The sequence below is a fragment of the Scyliorhinus torazame genome, chromosome 12 (assembly GCF_047496885.1).
Source record: "Scyliorhinus torazame isolate Kashiwa2021f chromosome 12, sScyTor2.1, whole genome shotgun sequence".
NCBI lineage: Eukaryota > Metazoa > Chordata > Chondrichthyes > Carcharhiniformes > Scyliorhinidae > Scyliorhinus > Scyliorhinus torazame.
In genome coordinates this window covers 79,578,396-79,597,362 of record NC_092718.1, presented here as the reverse complement: position 1 = coordinate 79,597,362, position 18,967 = coordinate 79,578,396, and the positions used below count along the sequence as shown (strand labels likewise).

Below are 18,967 nucleotides of genomic sequence, written 5' to 3'. Positions count from 1 at the left end.
GGAAACCCTCCTGCACATATTGGACAAAAACGGACCCATCTAAAGTACTCGAACTATAGCGTTTCCAGTCAATATTTGGAAAGTTAAAGTCCCCCATAACAACTACCCTGTTGCTTTCGCTCCTATCCAGAATCATCTTTGCAATTGTTTCCTCTACATCTCTGGAACTTTTCAGAGGCCTATAGATTAAGAACGACAAGATTTTGCGGTGGAGAATTGAGCTCTCCACCTATAACTACGACATCCTGTATCGCCCTGGGAAGCTCAATGAGCCCCCAGATGCCCTGTCCCGTGGTATATGCGCCAGCGTGCAAACAGATCGGTTACGGGCCACTGTAACGACCTTTGTCACTCGGGGGTCACCCGGCTTCTTCACTTCATCAAGGCCCGCAACCTGCCCTACTCCATTGAGGATGTCAGGGCTTTGACCAGGGATTGCCAAATCTGTGCAGAGTGCAAGCCGCACTTCTATCGGATGGATAAGGCTCACCTGGTGAAGGCCTCCCGCCCTTTTGAACGCCTCAGCATGGACTTCAAAATGCCACTCCCCTCCACTGACCGTAATGTGTACTTTCTCAACGTTGTTGATGAGTACTCTCACTTCCCGTTTGCAATCCCTTGTCCTGATATGTCCTCTGCCACTGTCATCAAGGCCCTACGCAGCATTTTCTCCCTGTTTGGTTTCCCCGCTTATATACATAGCGATCGCGGCTCCTCTTTTGTGAGTTATGAGCTGCGTCAGCACCTGCTCAGTAAGGGCGTCGCCTCGAGCAGGACTACCAGCCACAACCCCCGGGGGAACGGGCAGGGGAGAGGGAGAATGCTACGGTCTGGAAGGCCGTCCTTCTGGCCCTGCGGTCTAGAAGTCTCCCTGACTCCCGCTGGCAGGGGGTCCTCCCTGACGTGCTCCACTCCATCCGGTCGCTTCTGTGTACTGCCACAAACGAGACCCCTCACAACGGTCTATTTGTCTTTCCCAGGACGTCGATCTCCGGGGTCTCGCTCCCGGCCTGGTTAATGAAACCTGGGCCGGTCCTCCTACGGAAACACGCGAGGAGTCATAAGGCCGATCCCCTGGTCGGGCGGGTTCAGCTTCTCCACGAAAACCCTCGGTACGCATATGCGGCACACCGCAATGGACGACAGGACACAGCCTCCCTCCGGGACCTGGCTCCCGTGGGTACCCCCGTGCCCATTATCACCGCACCCCTCCCAGCCACCTCCCCACTCACCTCCCCACCCACACCTTCACCAACATCTCCCACAGGGTCCTTTAGCCCTGCCTCTGCGTCGTCACCCTATCCGGGACCCTGTCGTGCGGACGATGTGCTCCAGGAGCCGAAGGTTTCGACGCCAGTGTCCACGCCGCAGCCGGAGCTGAGGCGTTCGCAGTGAACTATTCATCCTCCTGTGAGACTGAATTCGTGAGTCCGCTTCACCCCAGCCGGACTTTTTTCTTAACGGGGGTAAATGTGGTGAGCCACGTATGGCTACGTAAGGCTGTTGTATATATGTTCACTATTGTTCTATTGTTCTAGTACTATCATTAGCTCCACTGTTGTATATACTTACTGTTACTGTTATACTTACTCAATATTGGCGGCGCGATGGGAGGTGGCGCATTGGTGAGGGTGTGTGTTGGGGTGGAACCTGACGGTGCCAGGTCCCTGAGTGAGACAGTATCTTGGCGGCCGTCGGGGTACTCAACGTAGGCATATTGAGGGTTGGCGCGGAGCACGTGAACCCTGTCCACCAAGGGGTCCACCTTGTGGAGTCGGACGTGCCTACGGAGAAGGGCCGGTCAAGTCGGGAGCGACACCCCGGATGTGGACTTCCTGGGGAAGGTAAAACACGTTCGTGGGGTGTGTTAATAGTGGCGGTGCACAATAGTGACCGGATGGAGTGCAGAGCGTCAGGGAGGACCCCCTGCCAGCGAGAGGCTGGGAGGTTCCTGGACCGTAGGGCCAGCTGGACGGCCCTCCAAACCATTCCATTCTCCCGTTCTACTTGCCCGTTTCCCCGGGGGTTGTAGCTGGTCGTCCTGCTGGAGGCTATACCCATGATGAGCAGGAACCGACGCAGCTCATTGCTCATGAATGAGGATCTCCTGTCACTGTGGATGTAGGCGGGGAAACCGAACAGAGCGAAGATGGTGCTGAGGGCCTTGATGACGGTGGCCGACGTCATATCGGGCATGGGATGGCGAAGGGGAATCTGGAGTACTCATCGACCACACTGAGAATGTACGTGTTACGGTCGGTGGAGGGGAGGGGCCCTTTGAAATCCACGCTGAGGCTTTCAAACGGGTGGGAAGCCTTTACCAGGCGCGCATGGTCCGGCCGGTAGAAGTGCGGCTTGCACTCCGCACAGACCTGGCAGTCCCTGGTGACTGTCCTTACTTCCTCGACAGATTAGGGCAGATTGCGAGCTTTGACCAGATGGTACAATCGAGTGACCCCTGGGTGACAAAGGCTGTCGTGTAGGGCCCGGAGTTGGTCCACTTGTGCGCTGGCACATGTACCTCGGGAGAGGGCGTCTGGGGGCTCGTTCAGTTTGCCGGGGCGATACAAGATCTCGTAATTATAAGTGGAGAGCTCGATTCTCCACCGCAAGATTTCATCATTTTTGATCTTGCCCCGCTGTGTGTTATTGAACATGAAGGCTACAGACCATTGGTCCATAAGGAGAGTGAATCTCTTACCGGCCAGGTAACGCCTCCAATGCCACACAGCTTCAACGATAGCTTGGGCCTCCTTTTCAACGGATGAGTGTCGAATTTCCGAGGCATGAAGAGTGCGGGAAAAGAATACCACGGGTCTGCCTGCCTGGCTTAGAGTGGCGGCAAGGGCGACGTCTGAAGCGTCGCTTTCTACTTGGAAAGACAGTGACTCGTCCATTGCGCGCATCCCGGCCTTGGCGATGTCTGCTCTGATGCGGGCGAAAGCGTGTTGTGCCTCGGCCTCGAGGGGGAATTGGGTGGACTGAATGAGTGGGTGGGCCTTGTCCGCATAGTTTGGGAACCACTGAGTGTAGTAGGAAAAGAACCCCAGGCAGCGTTTGAGGGCCTTGGGGCAGTGGGGGAGGGGAAGTTCCATGAGGGGACGAATGCGGTCGGGGTCGGGCCCGGGAAGTCCGTTTTGGACTATATAGTCGAGAATGGCAAAACGGGTCGTGCTGATCACACACGTCTCTTTGTTGTAGGTCAGGTTGAGAAGAGTGGCAGTGCGGAGGAATTTATCGAGGTTGGCATCGTGGTCCTGCTGGTCATGGCCGCAGGTGGTGACATTATCTAAGTACGGAAAGGTGGCCCGCAAACCGTACTGGTCGACCATTCGGTCCATCTCTCTTTGGAAGACAGAGACCCCATTTGTGACACCGAAAGGGACCCTAAGGAAGTGGTAGAGGTGACCGTCCGCCTCGAAGGCGGTGTATGGCCGGTCCGACTTCCGGATGGGGAGTTGGTGGTAGGTGGATTTAAGGTCAATTGTTGAGAAGAACCGGTACTGCGCAATCTGATTGACCATATCAGATATGCGTGGGAGGGGGAACGCGTCGAGCTGTGTGTACCGATTGATGGTCTGGCTGTAGTCCACGTCCATCCTGTGTTTCTCCCCAGTTTTATCCACTACCACTTGGGCTCTCCAGGGGCTGTTGCTGGCCTCGATAATACCCTCCTTAAGCAGCTGCTGGACTTCTGACCTGATGAAGGTCTTGTCCTAGGTGCTGTACCGTCTGCTCCTGGTGGCAACGGGCTTGCAATCCGCTGGCAAAAAGGGAGGGGGGATCGACCTTGAGGGTCGCAAGGCCGCAAACGGTAAGGGCCCACCGAATTTGAGGGTGAGGCTCTGGAGGTTGCACTGGAAGTCCAGGCCCAACAGAAGAGCAGTGCAGAGATTAGGAAGGACATAGAGCCGGAAGTTACTCAATTCTACGCCCTGGACCGTGAGGGTGACTGTACAAAAGCCTCGGATCGGGACGGAGTGGGATCCGGAGGTAAGTGAGATCCTTTGATTGGCAGGGCGGACCGCGGGAGAGCAGCGCCTTACTGTATCTGGGTGAATGAAGCTTTCAGTGCTCCCGGAGTCCAGCAGGCACGAGTTCGCGTGGCCGTTGATTTTAACTGTCGTCGACGCGGTGGCCAGGTTGTGCGGGCGAGATTGGTCCAGCGTCATCAAAGCGGGCTGCGGGTAGTCATCGGATGCTTCGGGGTCACATTGCAGGGTTGGGACAAGATGGCGGTGCCCATGGTACGCACATTGCGGGGTCGGGACAAGATGGCTGCGCCCATTTGGCGCACGTGGCCGAAGGGGGATAAGATGGCGGCGCCCATTGGTCGCACATGGACCCGGGAGGAGAATATGGCAGCTACCATTGTGCGTCTGAACTGGGGGAATGGGCGATAGCGGGCGCGATCACAGCGACTGCGCGGGCCTGGCACACAGCCGAGAAGTGGCCCTTTTTACTGCAGGCTTTACAAACTGCAGTGCGGGCCGGGCAGTGTTGGCGGGGGTGCTTCGGCTGACCGCAGAAGTAGCAGTGGGGACCCCCGGGGTGCGCGGATCGGCGTGCGGCGTAGGCGTATTGGGAAGGCAGGGCCCCGGCTGAGGAGGTCGTCGGCGGGTTCCAGGAGGGGTAGGAAGGAGTAGGAGGGTGGGCAGCGTGGCGGGAGGGGTACGATTGTACGTTACGGGATGGGACCATCATGGAGAGTGCCAAGCTTTTCGTATCTGCCAGTTCGAGCGTGGCCCCTTCCAGTAATCGTTCTCGGATGCGGTCCGACGCAATCCCCGTCACGAAGGCATCGCGCATGAGGAGATTCACGTGTTCGGCGGCCATCACGGCGTGACAGTCACAGTCCCGGACGAGTGGAATTAGGGCCCACCAGAAGTCTTTGATGGACTCACCAGGTAGTTGCGAGCGGGTGGCGAGTACATGCCTGGTGAAGAGCGTGTTCGCCTTCTGCGCGTAGTGTTCCTTAAGGAGTTCCATTGCTTTTGTGTAATTTGTGGCGTCTTGGATCAACGGGAACACGCTGGAGCTCAGTCTGAAGTACAGGACGTTTATCTTCTGACGTTGGCTCGGGATCCGCAGCCTTGATGTCGGCCTCAAAACATGCTCGCCAGTGAGTAAAGTCTTTTCTGGCGTCGGGCGAGTGCAGATCCAGCTGCAGGCGATCGGGCTTAATTCTGATATCCATTCTGTGGAAAATCTGACTAATAAATTGATGCACGATCAATTGCACAAAGACTAAAGTTGGGTACAACTGTGGCTTTATTACAGTCAGGTGCATGGCCTCCTGCTGCAGCTAGCGAAATGGCAGGGCACTGGAGGTCATGCATATTTATACAGTTCTCCGTGGGCGATGCCAGCCGGCAGGAGCTACCGGCGAACCTGTAGTGCAGGTCCTACCTTACATCTCCTTTTGCAGTGGATCACCACAATATGGAGGGTAATAACGACCTGCTCTGCGATTAGCTCTGGTGTTCCGCTTCGTTTGACAACGTCTGATTCCTGCCCACTGTGGTGAATATATTATACCAATAATCCACCATTGTATCAGTACCATGCTTTGCCTTTGTATTTGCATCTATGCTATGTTGTTGCCCTTGTGGGCTCCACCTATGGGCCATTGTATGGCATCATCCATAGGCGAACATGTTGGGACACATACGGGCTCCGCCCATGGCTCCTCCCCTTGAGGGGGGTATAAAGAGCAGTTGACCTGTAGGCGGCGCACAGTATCGTATCAGTCTCAGGCAGGCACTGTTCTAAGCTGATTAAAGCCATGGTTTACTTTTACTCTCGTCTCGAGTGAATTGATGGTCGCATCACCCACTGTAACATTTTCCACTGTCCACCTGGGTGATCCCCGCATGCGAGCTGGCCATTCCATCACACGGTCCCATCGAATCCATGGGGTGGCTGAAGGTGGAGGTGGGGGTGGTGGCGGAGAGGTGGTGGCAAACCGGAGCAGTGAGCACTGGCTGAACCACAGTCCCTGGGCCAAGCCCACTGCCAGCATCAGCCCATCCACCCCCCTCTTCCCCAGCACCTCCATGCGGCCAGCCTACCCTTCACACCCTTCTGACAGAGCACCAGGGCAGGTAGTAGCGTTGTGCACAGGGGTTTAATATGAAAACTTATATACAGATTCATGCTGCAGCCCCTATTGCAAAACAGCACTCTGAACCTGTGCCAACTTAACTGGTGTCTAATTTTCTGGCCTTACGGGATGTAACGCTACACCGAGGAAAATCCCCAGATGGTTCATCAGGAGTGGAGCCAACATGCTGTGATTCGCGTCCTGCGACCTGAATCCCCTCAGGTGGCTGTCTTCTGGGGGCGACCAGGCCTAGATTGGCCTGGCTTCTGCTCGGGTGTCCAAGGTGGCGTGGTGCCACCCTATTCTGCCCACTGCCCAAGTGATGTGCCAGGGATAAGAGGGCGGGGGGGGTCAAAGGTGCTGCGGTGTTCTGACATCTCCCCTGCAAGAGTCATCTGCACGGGCCAGCGCACCTCCTCCTCTGCCATGTCCGATGGTGCCCGGGCTACTCCAAGGGACAGGGGTGTGAGCGGCGCTAACGCCTGAGGCTTCCTGCCAACTGCCGCTGCCACTCCTGGAGGCCGGCTGTCGTCTCCACCAGGTTCTGCATGCTCGCGGTCATGGAGCACAGGGAGTGGACTACCTCTGTGTGGAACTGAGCGGTATAACGCTCTCTCTGTGCCACCACCTTCTGTATCTGTGCCACATCAGCCAGTGACTGCACCATCTCCCACTGGGAGTGGGCCACCTCCCGTGTCTGTGCCACGTAACCCAGCAATTGGGCAATGACGCCCACACTCTCAACCATGACACTGTGGCTGGGCAATGCTCAGGAGTGCCGCTGTAATGTCCAGGTGGCCCTGGTACATGTCTGCCTGTGACAGGACAGCCCTGTCCTGGGTCTCGGCCACCGCCTGCACAGAGTGCACCCGGCTTTGGACATATTGATCCATGGCAAAAACCCTCTTCCACAAGGCTCCCACCTGGATGCCAACCGTGGGGTGTTGGCCTGGGTGGCAAGCATGGCCGACACCACCTCCCTGCTCCTGCAGGTGGTTGGACTCCTCCAACTGCACCTGCAGGTACTGGATGCTCTCATATAGTCCATGGCTCAGCGACTGCATCTCCATGATCGATGGGACTGTCCGTTCCAGAAACCCGAAACCCGTCTGGATGGTAGCTAGTCCCTGGGGTCGGCTCACCCTCCGACCGACCGCCCCCTCGTGCGTTTCTACCTCCACCTGCTGTACCAGAGCATGCGTCTGGTGAGCACCACATAGTGCCCCAGGAGCCTCTCCACTAACATGTGCTACCAAGGTGAGTGTCTTAGGGATGGTGAAGGGTGTTGGAGACAGCTGTGATGGGAAACATGTTCTCCCCAGACTCGAACTCTGGGATGTCCTGGGATTGGGGTCACTGGCTCCTCTCCGTGTCGGTGTCATCCCTGTCTCTGGTCGGCACCTGAGGTTCTGGTTGTGGCCATGTTTGGGGTGGGAGCAGGGGACACCAGAGGAGCACGTCCCATCACCAGCAGCTCCTGCAACACTCAAGGCAAGACTCACGATTGTATCATGGGCTGGGGCAGATTGGGGATGCTGGGGGGTTGTTGGGAAGGAGGGACGGTGGGTTGTTTGGGAGGGGGTGTGTAAGGGGGTGGTAGAGGAGGGGGAACCGCAAATGAGTGGGGTCTCCCTTCCTCGCCCAATGCCGACCTCCACCCGGGCGACTGCCCTTTCCTGCTTTGTAAATCGGGACAGAATATACTTCAATGGGCATGTCTTGCAGAAACCAGGCTTCACTAAACAGGATTCTGAGGATCGTGAGCCAATGTAGAATCAATTTGTCCACTCCTGTATCCAGGATTCTCCTAACTCCACGATCCATTGTGAAACCTTGGGAAGTTCTGTAGATGGTCCACACTGCAGCCACTGGGCACCAAGGACAGAGGGGGTGGATATCGAGTCTAGTGGATCTACAAACCATCCAGTGTTAAATCTTGATATTTCTCTCCCCAGTTGGACTATCACAAGAGTGGAAAGGCCACACTCCACGAGAGGTGACAGCGCAGGATGGTTTGTGTGTGCAGATTCCATGTCATTACAGTTATCCGTCACATCTGGCAAACCAACGGCGAGATGGAGTCTGGTTTAATACTGAGGAAGAGATTCCCTGGGCTCCGCTAGCCTTTCACTCCAAGGATCGCAAACACGAGTTGCCAAGATTCCGCCATCGGACCCGGCTGTCTGGAGACCTGAAAGACGGAGACTGTTCCCTGATTATAAACGACATCACACGGGAAGATGCGGGACCTTATTTTTTCAGGATAGAATTTGACAGTGGTCCCAGCCATAACTATTATCCTGCAACACGGCTTCATGTTTCTGGTAAGTGCTGTGTTATAATTACTCAACAATTCACAATGAATACTCATTGGGAAATAACACAAACTGGCGTTTACACATTAACACAAAACACAGCTTATTAGAACACAGTGTCTGGTTATCAAGAACCTGGTGATAGCTTCCAGTTCGGTCCTAAAGCAACCTCGAATACTCACTTTAATATCAATGATTAAATGTATTGATTGTGCCCACCACTGTTATCAGGTTATCCACTCCCATCGGTCTCTCTAATCCTGTTTAAATGTCTTACACATCGACGAAATAATGACTCACGTTTCTATCACGCCTTTCACCCCCTCAGGACTTCCCAAATCAATTCACAGTGAAATTATTCTTGAAATGACGTCCCTGCTGTGATGTAGGAGACACAGCAGTCAATATGTGCACAGTATGATCCCAGAAACAGTCATGTGATCAATAATTTGCTCATCTGTTGTCGGTGATGGTTCAGATAGTTTCCATCTTGCTCTAGTCCAGATTTAATTTTAATTTGTCAGATTTCTGTAAAGTAACGAGCCAGTTCAGCCTAAACTGTGAGCGGCTCCTCTCCTCTCACGAAGGAATCTCAATTCAATGGTCTCAGAGTCAAAGGGCATGAACCTGAGGACAGACACTCCTCTATGATGGAAAATAGGAAATACTTTATTGATCATTGTAATCTTTCTGTTCTCGTACCATCTTTGGAAAGGGGCTTTCTCCTGTGGGACTGTGATTTCTATTTGAACTGATGCTTCACATTATATTTATCTAAAAAGATCCACTCTGTTTGTGTTAGATTTCACAGATAAACCCAGGATAACCCCTGCTGAAATTATTGAAGGAAAGCGTGTGGACATAAGCTGCACCTTCGACACAACGTGCAACGGAACAGCACCTGTCTTAACCTGGGACACTCCCACTGACGTACCTGGATCAGTCTCAAACACTGTAACTCAGCATGGCGTCACTCTGACCTATACTACTGTTCTGAGCCTGACCCTATCACCCAAACATCACAGACAAAATCTCACCTGTCGAGTGAGATATCCATCTGTTACATCGGAGCGGACCCTCGTGCTAACTGTGCAATGTAAGTAGGGACAAAATGAATTCTATATTTTCTGTAGTAATCTAGAGAGTGGAGAGCATGATCCCTCAAACAGCAATGTGCTGAAAACAAAAGTTGTCCTTCTCAGTGAGAAATCCTTCCTTGCATAGTGCTTTGGGAACATTTATCTCCTCTGTCAGGGCGGAAGGGACCCAGGTGTGACATCCAATATGAAAGAGGATAAGGTAAAGAATGGACATGTATCTATAGATGTCAGAGACTTTGGGGGAAATGTAACATAAAGTGTGAAGTGTAAAGATATAAATAGATGGTATACATTATAAATTAATTAAGATCACGTGGCAACAGAGAATGAAGATAGATAATTCTATGTAGAGCCTCTTACTGTATTGTACTGTTTAATATAAGATACAATAGTTAGTGGAGTTTATCAACAGACCTGGTAGTGGAAATATCTGTAAGTCCCTTGTAACAGAGATGACACGAGTCTATGCTGCGCCCCCTCAATAGGACCCTCCGACAGTCCAGCACTCCCACAGCGCTGACTCTTCAACAGTGCAGTACTCTCGCAGCACTGATCATCTGACGGTGCAGCACTCCCTCAATACTGACCCTCCGAGAGTGACACATGTGGTGATATGCATCACTGTAAATACACAAGGGGTTAATGTAAATACACGTAGACTAGATAGACACTAGAGGGAGCACCAGAGACATGACACACAGACAGTCAACCAATAGGTCAGTAAGATAGGACACGACCAATGGGCATTCACGATACACACAGAGGTGACACTACCACAGCAGGGCATTACACCAACCCATATAAAAGGACACAGCACACATGCTCAGTCTCTTTCCAGTGGAGACACTCAGTGGGTACAGACACAGGGTTGAATGAACATCACACCCACCACGTGGATTGTAGCAGACTGGTTCGTCAGTCTGAGTAACTATAGCAGGATTAACAGGAGAGTCGAATCCAAGTAGGAGAATTGTTAATAGTTCAGTAAACGTGTTGAAGCTATCTCTTAGTCTGAACCTTGCTTTGTCAGAGTGCACATCAAGGAAGCAGCTTATGCTACGTCAAGAGCATAACAAAACAACACACTCCCTCAGTACTTGCCCCCCGACAGTGCAGTGCTCCCTCAGTACTCACCCACATACATTGTAGCACTCCCTCGATACAGATCCTCCGATATTGACACACTCCTTCAATACAAGCCCTCCGGCAGTGCAACGCTCCCTCAGTACTGCCCCTCCGACAATGCAGCAGTCCCTCATTCTTGACATCCGACAGTTCAGCACTCACTCTGTACTGAACCTGCAATTGGGCAGCACTCTCTCAATACTAACGCTCCAACAATGCAATGCTCCCACAATACTGACCAGCTGACAGTGCAGCACTCCCTCAGTGCTGACCCTCTGACAGTGCAGCACTCCCTCAGTACTGACTCTCTGACAGTGCGGCACTCCCTCAATGCTGACTCTCTGACAGTGCAGCACTCCCGCAATGCTGACCCTCTGATAGTGCAGCACTCCCTCAGTACTGACCCTCTGACAGTGTAGCACTCCCTCAGTACCGACCCTCTGACAGTGTAGCACTCCCTCAGTACTGACCCTCTGACAGTGCAGCACTCCCTCAGTACTGACCCTCTGACAGTGTAGCACTCCCTCAGTACCGACCCTCTAACAGTGCAGCACTCCCTCAGTAATGACCCTCTGACAGTGTAGCACTCCCTCAGTACTGACCCTCTGACAGTGCAGCACTCCCTCAGTACTGCCCCTCTGACAGTGCAGCACTCCCTCAGTCCTGACCAGCTGACAATTCAGCACTTCCTCAGTACTGATCTTCTGACCGTTCTCAGTTTGTGGTGAATGGATCTCTATTAGTATCAGATGTTTCACATTGTCAGTTGACTTCTCAGTCAACATAAGCGAACTGATCTTTATTCTTTTTTAGATGCACCACAAAATCTCTCAATGACTTCCCATGATATGATTATCGCTTCATTGATCAATATAATTGAGGGTAATTCTACAGTGATAATCTGCTCTGTCGAGAGCTTCCCAGCTTCTAACCTGACGTGGAGACATCTTAGTGTCCCAATGAACAGAACAAGTTCCAACAATGAGCTGTGGTTGGTGATTCCTCACGTTACACCCAGGGACACTGGAGACTACGAGTGTGTGGCAGAAAATGAACATGGATCAGTGGAGGGGTCCATAACCATCACTGTGGAACGTGAGTGTACACAGACTTCAACATCTCTCATACACAGAGGGAAACATGCACGCACACACAGAAACCCACTTCCACACAGAAGCATGAGGACAAAGCAGCCTGCTTTATCAGCACCCCATTCCCAGCACCTTATTCATTCACTCCCTCCATGCATAGAAGTAGCAGTGTGTGGTATCTACAAGATGCACTGCAGCACCTTACAAATCTGCGGTCTCTATGAATGAATGAAGTCGCTTATTGTCACAAGTAGGCTTCAAATGAAGTTACTGTGAAATGCCCCTAGTCGCCACATTCCGGCACCTGTTCGGGGAGGCTGGTACGGGAATTGAACCATGCTGTTAGCCTGCCTTGGTCTGCTTTCAAAGCCAGTGATTTAGCCCTGTGCTAAACCAGCCCCTACCATCTAGAAGGAGAAATTCAGCAGACAATTGGGAACACCACTATGGGAAGTGATGTGTTATGTACTCTGGGATAACACTGGCTGCAACTGGATGCAATTTTAACCAAAAGATACTCCAGACCTTGAAGTTAGTTCAATCTGATTTATTGAACCAGTAGTTAGTACAGTTCTCTATGAGTTCGACTCTCTGCTAACCTAAGTGTGGTTACTCTGTCTGACTGAACCAGACTAGCCCTTAGCCACGTGCTGGAGGTGTGATACTGTACATAAACCCTGACTCACTCTGTAGATATTCATCAGTGGAAAGAGGCGGAGTGTGAGTGCCTCGTGCCTTTTATCGTGAGATACCACCCCTGAGTGTCCTGCCTGCTCATTGGTCATGTCCTGTTCTCTGTGTTCATTCGCTGCCTGTATATCATGACAGGAAGTTCCCTTCGAAGTCACTCACCATCCTGACTTGGAAGTATATCAGCTGTTCCTGCACTGTCTCGGGGTCAAAATCCTGGCACTCCCTCTCTAACAGCACCATGGGTGTACCTACAGCACGCGCGGACTGCAGCAATTCAAGAAGGTAGCTCAACACCACCTTCGCAAGGGAAAATTGTGTATTGGCAATTAATGCTGGTTGAGTCAATGACGCTCTGTGTTGGATAAGCAGTCTCCTGCATGAATGAATGAACAGTGTTACACATGGAGAGTCCATTATAAATGGTGTGTTACATTGCCAGATGGAGTTACTATTGGACAGCAGCTCGCAGAATAGAACCCTGGTTCAGAAGACCGTAATGTTTTACCTATTTAAGGCAATATGGAAGAAGAGAACCATAGGACTAGTTAGTTTTCAACAACAACAATATAACACCTATTAAATATTAAATTTTGATTATAATACAATAGCCTTTACTCCACCCTTCAGGTCCACATCTGTCTATTTTCAAAGATAACATCCCACTCTGAAACCAAATGGCCGCTGCCAATCAACCTATTTTTCGATGGGTTTTGCCTCACAATCCCCCCAGATTATTATTTCCAAACGACAGTCCCAAGAAGTCTCACATTAAAATCTTCTTTCAAACAATGCTTCTCATCAACTTCTTTCATTCAGAAATCACTCCAGGTTTTCCAAAGATTCTGCTCCACTCTTTAAACAGCCCCAGCACCCCGCCCCCGCCCCCCTCTCCTTTCAGGTTTCATTTGTCTCAATTGCTTTTACATCAATTCCGATACCCAGCCACCAATTTTAACAATTATTTCAAATAATGTCTCACAAACTATAATAAAATCTCACAAACTTTGGAACAACTTCTTGGCCGGGATGCACCAATATCGCGGGCAAGCGTTGACGCCGGTGTCAAGGGGCCTCCAGGCCCAGCAATTCTCCTATTCGTCGGTGGATAGAATGGCCCCGACGTGCTGTGCGCTGCTCAAGCGGCGAAAGACGGCCCTACACGGCCGGCGTGAGTCCGCGCATGCGCGTGACGCCCGTCTCCACACCGGCGCATGCGCGTGGTTGCCATCTCCGTGCCGGCGTGGAGCAACATGTCGGCGACCGAACAGCGAGCCCCGTGCGCAAGGAGGTAGGCCCCCTCCAGATCCAGGATGCCCGCTGATCGGAAGTGCCCGATCGCGGGCCTGGACCCCATTGAGGCTCTCCCCCCCCTCCCCCCGGAGTCAGATCTCCCCCCCCGCCCCCGCCCACGGTGAGCAGTGCCGCCCCCGATTTCATCGGGAATTTGGATTCTCCGGCTGTTTGCCGAACGCGGTTTCGGCTTCGACGACTGGAGAATCCAGCCCACAATGTTTTGGCCTCAACTACTTTCTGTGGTACCGAATTCCACAGGTTCACCACTACCTGGGTGTAGAGATCACTCCTCATCTCTGTCCTGAATGGTCTACCCTGTAGACTCAGACTGTGACCCTTGGTTCCGGGCACCTCCACGACCGGGAACATCCTTCCTGCATCTACCCTATGTAGTCCTGTTCAATTTTATAGGTTTCTATGAGATCCCCCCCCCCCCCCCCCATCCCCCCACAATTCTTCTGAACTCAAGTGAATACAATTCCAACTGATCCAAACTCTCCCCCTACGTCAGTCGCACCATCCCAGGAATCAGTCTGATAAACCTTTGCTGCACTCCCTCTATAGCAAGAACATCCTTCCGCACCAAACGTCCCTGCTCCTGTACTCAAATCTTCTCATTATGAAGGCCAGCATTGCATTAGGGCCAGTCAAGGGCAGTCGTGGGAAGTTGTGCGTGGAGTCCGAGGAGATAGGAGAGGTACTAAATGAATGTTTTTCATCAGTATTCACACAGGAAAAAGACAATGTTGTCGAGGAGAATACTGAGATTCAGGCTACTAGACTAGAAGGGCTTGAGGTTCATAAGGAGGAGGTGTTAGCAATTCTGGAAAGTGCGAAAATAGATAAGTCCCCTGGGCCGGATGGGATTTATCCTAGGATTCTCTGGGAAGCTAGGGAGGAGATTGCTGAGCCTTTGGCTTTGATCTTTAAATTATTTTTGTCTACAGGAATAGTGCCAGAAGACTGGAGGATAGCAAATGTTGTCTCCTTGTTCAAGAAGGGAAGTAGAGACAACCCCGGTAACTATAGACCAGTGAGCCTTACTTCTGTTGTGGGCAAAGTCTTGGAAAGGTTCATAGAGATAGGATGTATAATCCTCTGGAAAGGAATAATTTGATTAGAGATAGTCAACACGGCTTTGTGAAGGGTAGGTCGTGCCTCACAGACCTTATTAAGTTCTTTGAGAAGGTGACCAAACAGGTGGATGAGGGTAAAGCAGTTGATGTGGTGTATATGGATTTCAGTAAAGTGTTTGATAAGGTTCCCCAGGGTAGGCTACTGCAGAAAATACAGAAGCATGAGATTCAGGGTGATTTAGCAGTTTGGATCAGAAATTGGCTAGCTGGAAGAAGACAAAGGCTGGTGGTTGATGGGAAATGTTCAGACTGGAGTCCAGTTACTAGTAGTGTACCACGAGGATCTGTTTTGGGGCCACTGCTGTTTGTCATTTTTATAAATGACCTGGAGGAGGGCGTAGAAGGATGGGTGAGTAAATTTGCAGATGACACTCAAGTCGGTGGAGTTGTGGACAGTGTGGAAGGATGTTACAAGTTACAGAGGGACATAAAATAAGCTGCAGCGCTGGGCTGAGAGGTGGCAAATGGAGTTTAATGCAGAAAAGTGTGAGGTGATTCATTTTGGAAGGAATAACAGGAAGACAGAGTACTGGGCTAATGATAAGATTCTTGGCAGTGTGGATGAGCAGAGAGATCTCGGTGTCCATGTACATAGATCCCTGAAAGTTGCCACCCTGGTTGAGAGGGTTGTTAAGAAGGCGTACGGTGTGTTAGCTTTTATTGGTAGAGGGATTGAGTTTCGGAGCCATGAGGTCATGTTGCAGCTGTACAAAACTCTGGTGAGAACGCATTTGGAGTATTGTGTGCAATTCTGGTTGCCGCATTATAGGAAGGATGTGGAAGCATTGGAAAGGGTGCAGAGGAGATTTACCAGAATGTTGCCTAGTATGGAGGGAAGATTTTATGAGGAAAGGCTGAGAGACTTGAGGCTGTTTACATTAGAGAGAAGAAGGTTAAGAGGTGACTTAATTGAGGCATACAAGATGATCAGAGGATTGGATAGGGTGGACAGTGAGAGCCTTTTTCCTCGGATGGTGATGTCTAGCACGAGGGGACATAGCTTTAAATTGAGGGGAGATAGATATAGGACAGATGTCAGAGGTAGGTTCTTTACTCAGACAGTAGTAAGGGTGTGGAATGCCTTGCCTGCAACAGTAGTGGACTCGCCAACACTAAGGGCATTCAAATGGTCATTGGATAGACATATGGACGATCAGGGAATAGTGTAGATGGGCTTTAGAGTGGTTTCACAGGTCGGCGCAACATCGAGGGCCGAAGGGCCTGTACTGCGCTGTAATGTTCTATGTTCTATTAGCCTTCTTTACCTCCTGCTGTACCTACGCACTTACTTTCAGCAACTGTTGTACGAGCACACAGAGGTCGCATTGCACAGTCCCCTCTCTCAGCTTACAGCCATTCAGATAGTTGCCTGCATTCTTGTTTTAGTACCACAGTCACTCACATTTATAACAAATTATGCTGCACCATCTGTGCATTAGTACAATCACTCGACATGTCACACCAAAACATCTCTAAATCCTCCTCACAGTTCACCCTCCCACCCAGCTTTGTGTCATCTGCAAATGTGAAGAGATTACATTTACTTCCCTCATCTGAATCATCAGTATATATTGTGAATAGCTGGGGACCCATCACCGATCCCGTTTATTCCTACACTTTATATCCAGTCTGCCAATCAGTTTTCTATCATCTCAATACATTATCCCCAATCCCATTTGCTTTAATTTTACACGCTAATCTCTTATGTGGGATTTTGTCGAAAGCCTTCTGAACGTTCAAATGAACTACATCCACTGGCTCCACAACGATGTGCCAGCCAGCAACACTCACATCCTGTGAGTGAATAAAGATTAAAACATGGGGGCAGTATTCATTCTATATATTTATGTTAGAACCTATAATGGAGAAAGGTACCTTGAAATACAGATCAGAGTGTGGGAGGTGAAGAATGGAGTCTTGCTGAGCATTGTGTTTGCTCACAATTAAACATTTTTGTTTTTAGATGCACCACGGAACCTCTCAATTACTTCTCTTGATATGATTAATGCTTCATGGATCAATATAATTGAGGGGAATTCTACAGTGATAATCTGCTCTGTCGAGAGCTTCCCAGCTTCTAACCTGACGTGGAGACATCTTAGTGTCCCAATGAACAGAACAAGTTCCAACAATGAGCTGTGGTTGGTGATTCCTCACGTTACACCCAGGGACACTGGAGACTACGAGTGTGTGGCAGAAAATGAACATGGATCAGTGGAGGGGTCCATAACCATCACTGTGGAACGTGAGTGTACACAGACTTCAACATCTCTCATACACAGAGGGAAACATGCACGCACACACAGAAACCCACTTCCACACAGAAGCATGAGGACAAAGCAGCCTGCTTTATCAGCACCCCATCCCCAGCACCTTATTCATTCACTCCCTCCATGCATAGAAGTAGCAGTGTGTGGTATCTACAAGATGCACTGCAGCACCTTACAAATCTGCGGTCTCTATGAATGAATGAAGTCGCTTATTGTCACAAGTAGGCTTCAAATGAAGTTACTGTGAAATGCCCCTAGTCGCCACATTCCGGCACCTGTTCGGGGAGGCTGGTACGGGAATTGAACCATGCTGCTAGCCTGCCTTGGTCTGCTTTCAAAGCCAGCGATTTAGCCCTGTGCTAAACCAGCCCCTACCATCTAGAAGGAGAAATTCAGCAGACAATTGGGAACACCACTATGGGAAGTGATGTGTTATGTACTCTGGGATAACACTGGCTGCAACTGGATGCAATTTTAACCAAAAGATACTCCAGACCTTGAAGTTAGTTCAATCTGATTTATTGAACCAGTAGTTAGTACAGTTCTCTATGAGTTCGACTCTCTGCTAACCTAAGTGTGGTTACTCTGTCTGACTGAACCAGACTAGCCCTTAGCCACGTGCTGGAGGTGTGATACTGTACATAAACCCTGACTCACTCTGTAGATATTCATCAGTGGAAAGAAGCGGAGTGTGAGTGCCTCATGCCTTTTATCGTGAGATACCACCCCTGAGTGTCCTGCCTGCTCATTGGTCATGTCCTGTTCTCTGTGTTCATTCGCTGCCTGTATATCATGACAGGAAGTTCCCTTCGAAGCCACTCACCATCCTGACTTGGAAGTATATCAGCTGTTCCTGCACTGTCTCGGGGTCAAAATCCTGGCACTCCCTCTCTAACAGCACCATGGGTGTACCTACAGCACGCGCGGACTGCAGCAATTCAAGAAGGTAGCTCAACACCACCTTCGCAAGGGAAAATTGTGTATTGGCAATTAATGCTGGTTGAGTCAATGACGCTCTGTGTTGGATAAGCAGTCTCCTGCATGAATGAATGAACAGTGTTACACAAGGAGAGTCCATTATAAATGGTGTGTTACATTGCCAGATGGAGTTACTATTGGACAGCAGCTCGCAGAATAGAACCCTGGTTCAGAAGACCGTAATGTTTTACCTATTTAAGGCAATATGGAAGAAGAGAACCATAGGACTAGTTAGTTTTCAACAACAACAATATAACACCTATTAAATATTAAATTTTGATTATAATACAATAGCCTTTACTCCACCCTTCAGGTCCACATCTGTCTATTTTCAAAGATAACATCCCACTCTGAAACCAAATGGCCGCTGCCAATCAACCTATTTTTCGATGGGTTTTGCCTCACAATCCCCCCAGATTATTATTTCCAAACGACAGTCCCAAGAAGTCTCACATTAAAATCTTCTTTCAAACAATGCTTCTCATCAACTTCTTTCATTCAGAAATCACTCCAGGTTTTCCAAAGATTCTGCTCCACTCTTTAAACAGCCCCAGCACCCCGCCCCCGCCCCCCTCTCCTTTCAGGTTTCATTTGTCTCAATTGCTTTTACATCAATTCCGATACCCAGCCACCAATTTTAACAATTATTTCAAATAATGTCTCACAAACTATAATAAAATCTCACAAACTTTGGAACAACTTCTTGGCCGGGATGCACCAATATCGCGGGCAAGCGTTGACGCCGGTGTCAAGGGGCCTCCAGGCCCAGCAATTCTCCTATTCGTCGGTGGATAGAATGGCCCCGACGTGCTGTGCGCTGCTCAAGCGGCGAAAGACGGCCCTACACGGCCGGCGTGAGTCCG

The 18,967-nt window shown here is 50.6% G+C and overlaps 1 protein-coding gene across 4 annotated transcripts in view; it reads left to right on the top strand.

The window, feature by feature from the left end:
- Window positions 1-18,967, top strand: part of LOC140387199 (sialic acid-binding Ig-like lectin 10) — a 67,791-nt gene that overhangs the window by 8,124 nt on the left and 40,700 nt on the right. For 3 of the 4 annotated variants that reach the window (XM_072470180.1, XM_072470179.1, XM_072470178.1), the window contains exons 3-6: window positions 8,059-8,427; window positions 9,221-9,514; window positions 11,457-11,738; window positions 16,820-17,101. In XM_072470180.1, the coding sequence (XP_072326281.1) occupies window positions 8,059-8,427; window positions 9,221-9,514; window positions 11,457-11,738; window positions 16,820-17,101 (1,227 nt within the window). The remainder of the gene's footprint in view (window positions 1-8,058; window positions 8,428-9,220; window positions 9,515-11,456; window positions 11,739-16,819; window positions 17,102-18,967) is intronic. The other variant, XM_072470181.1, reaches the window with a different exon arrangement.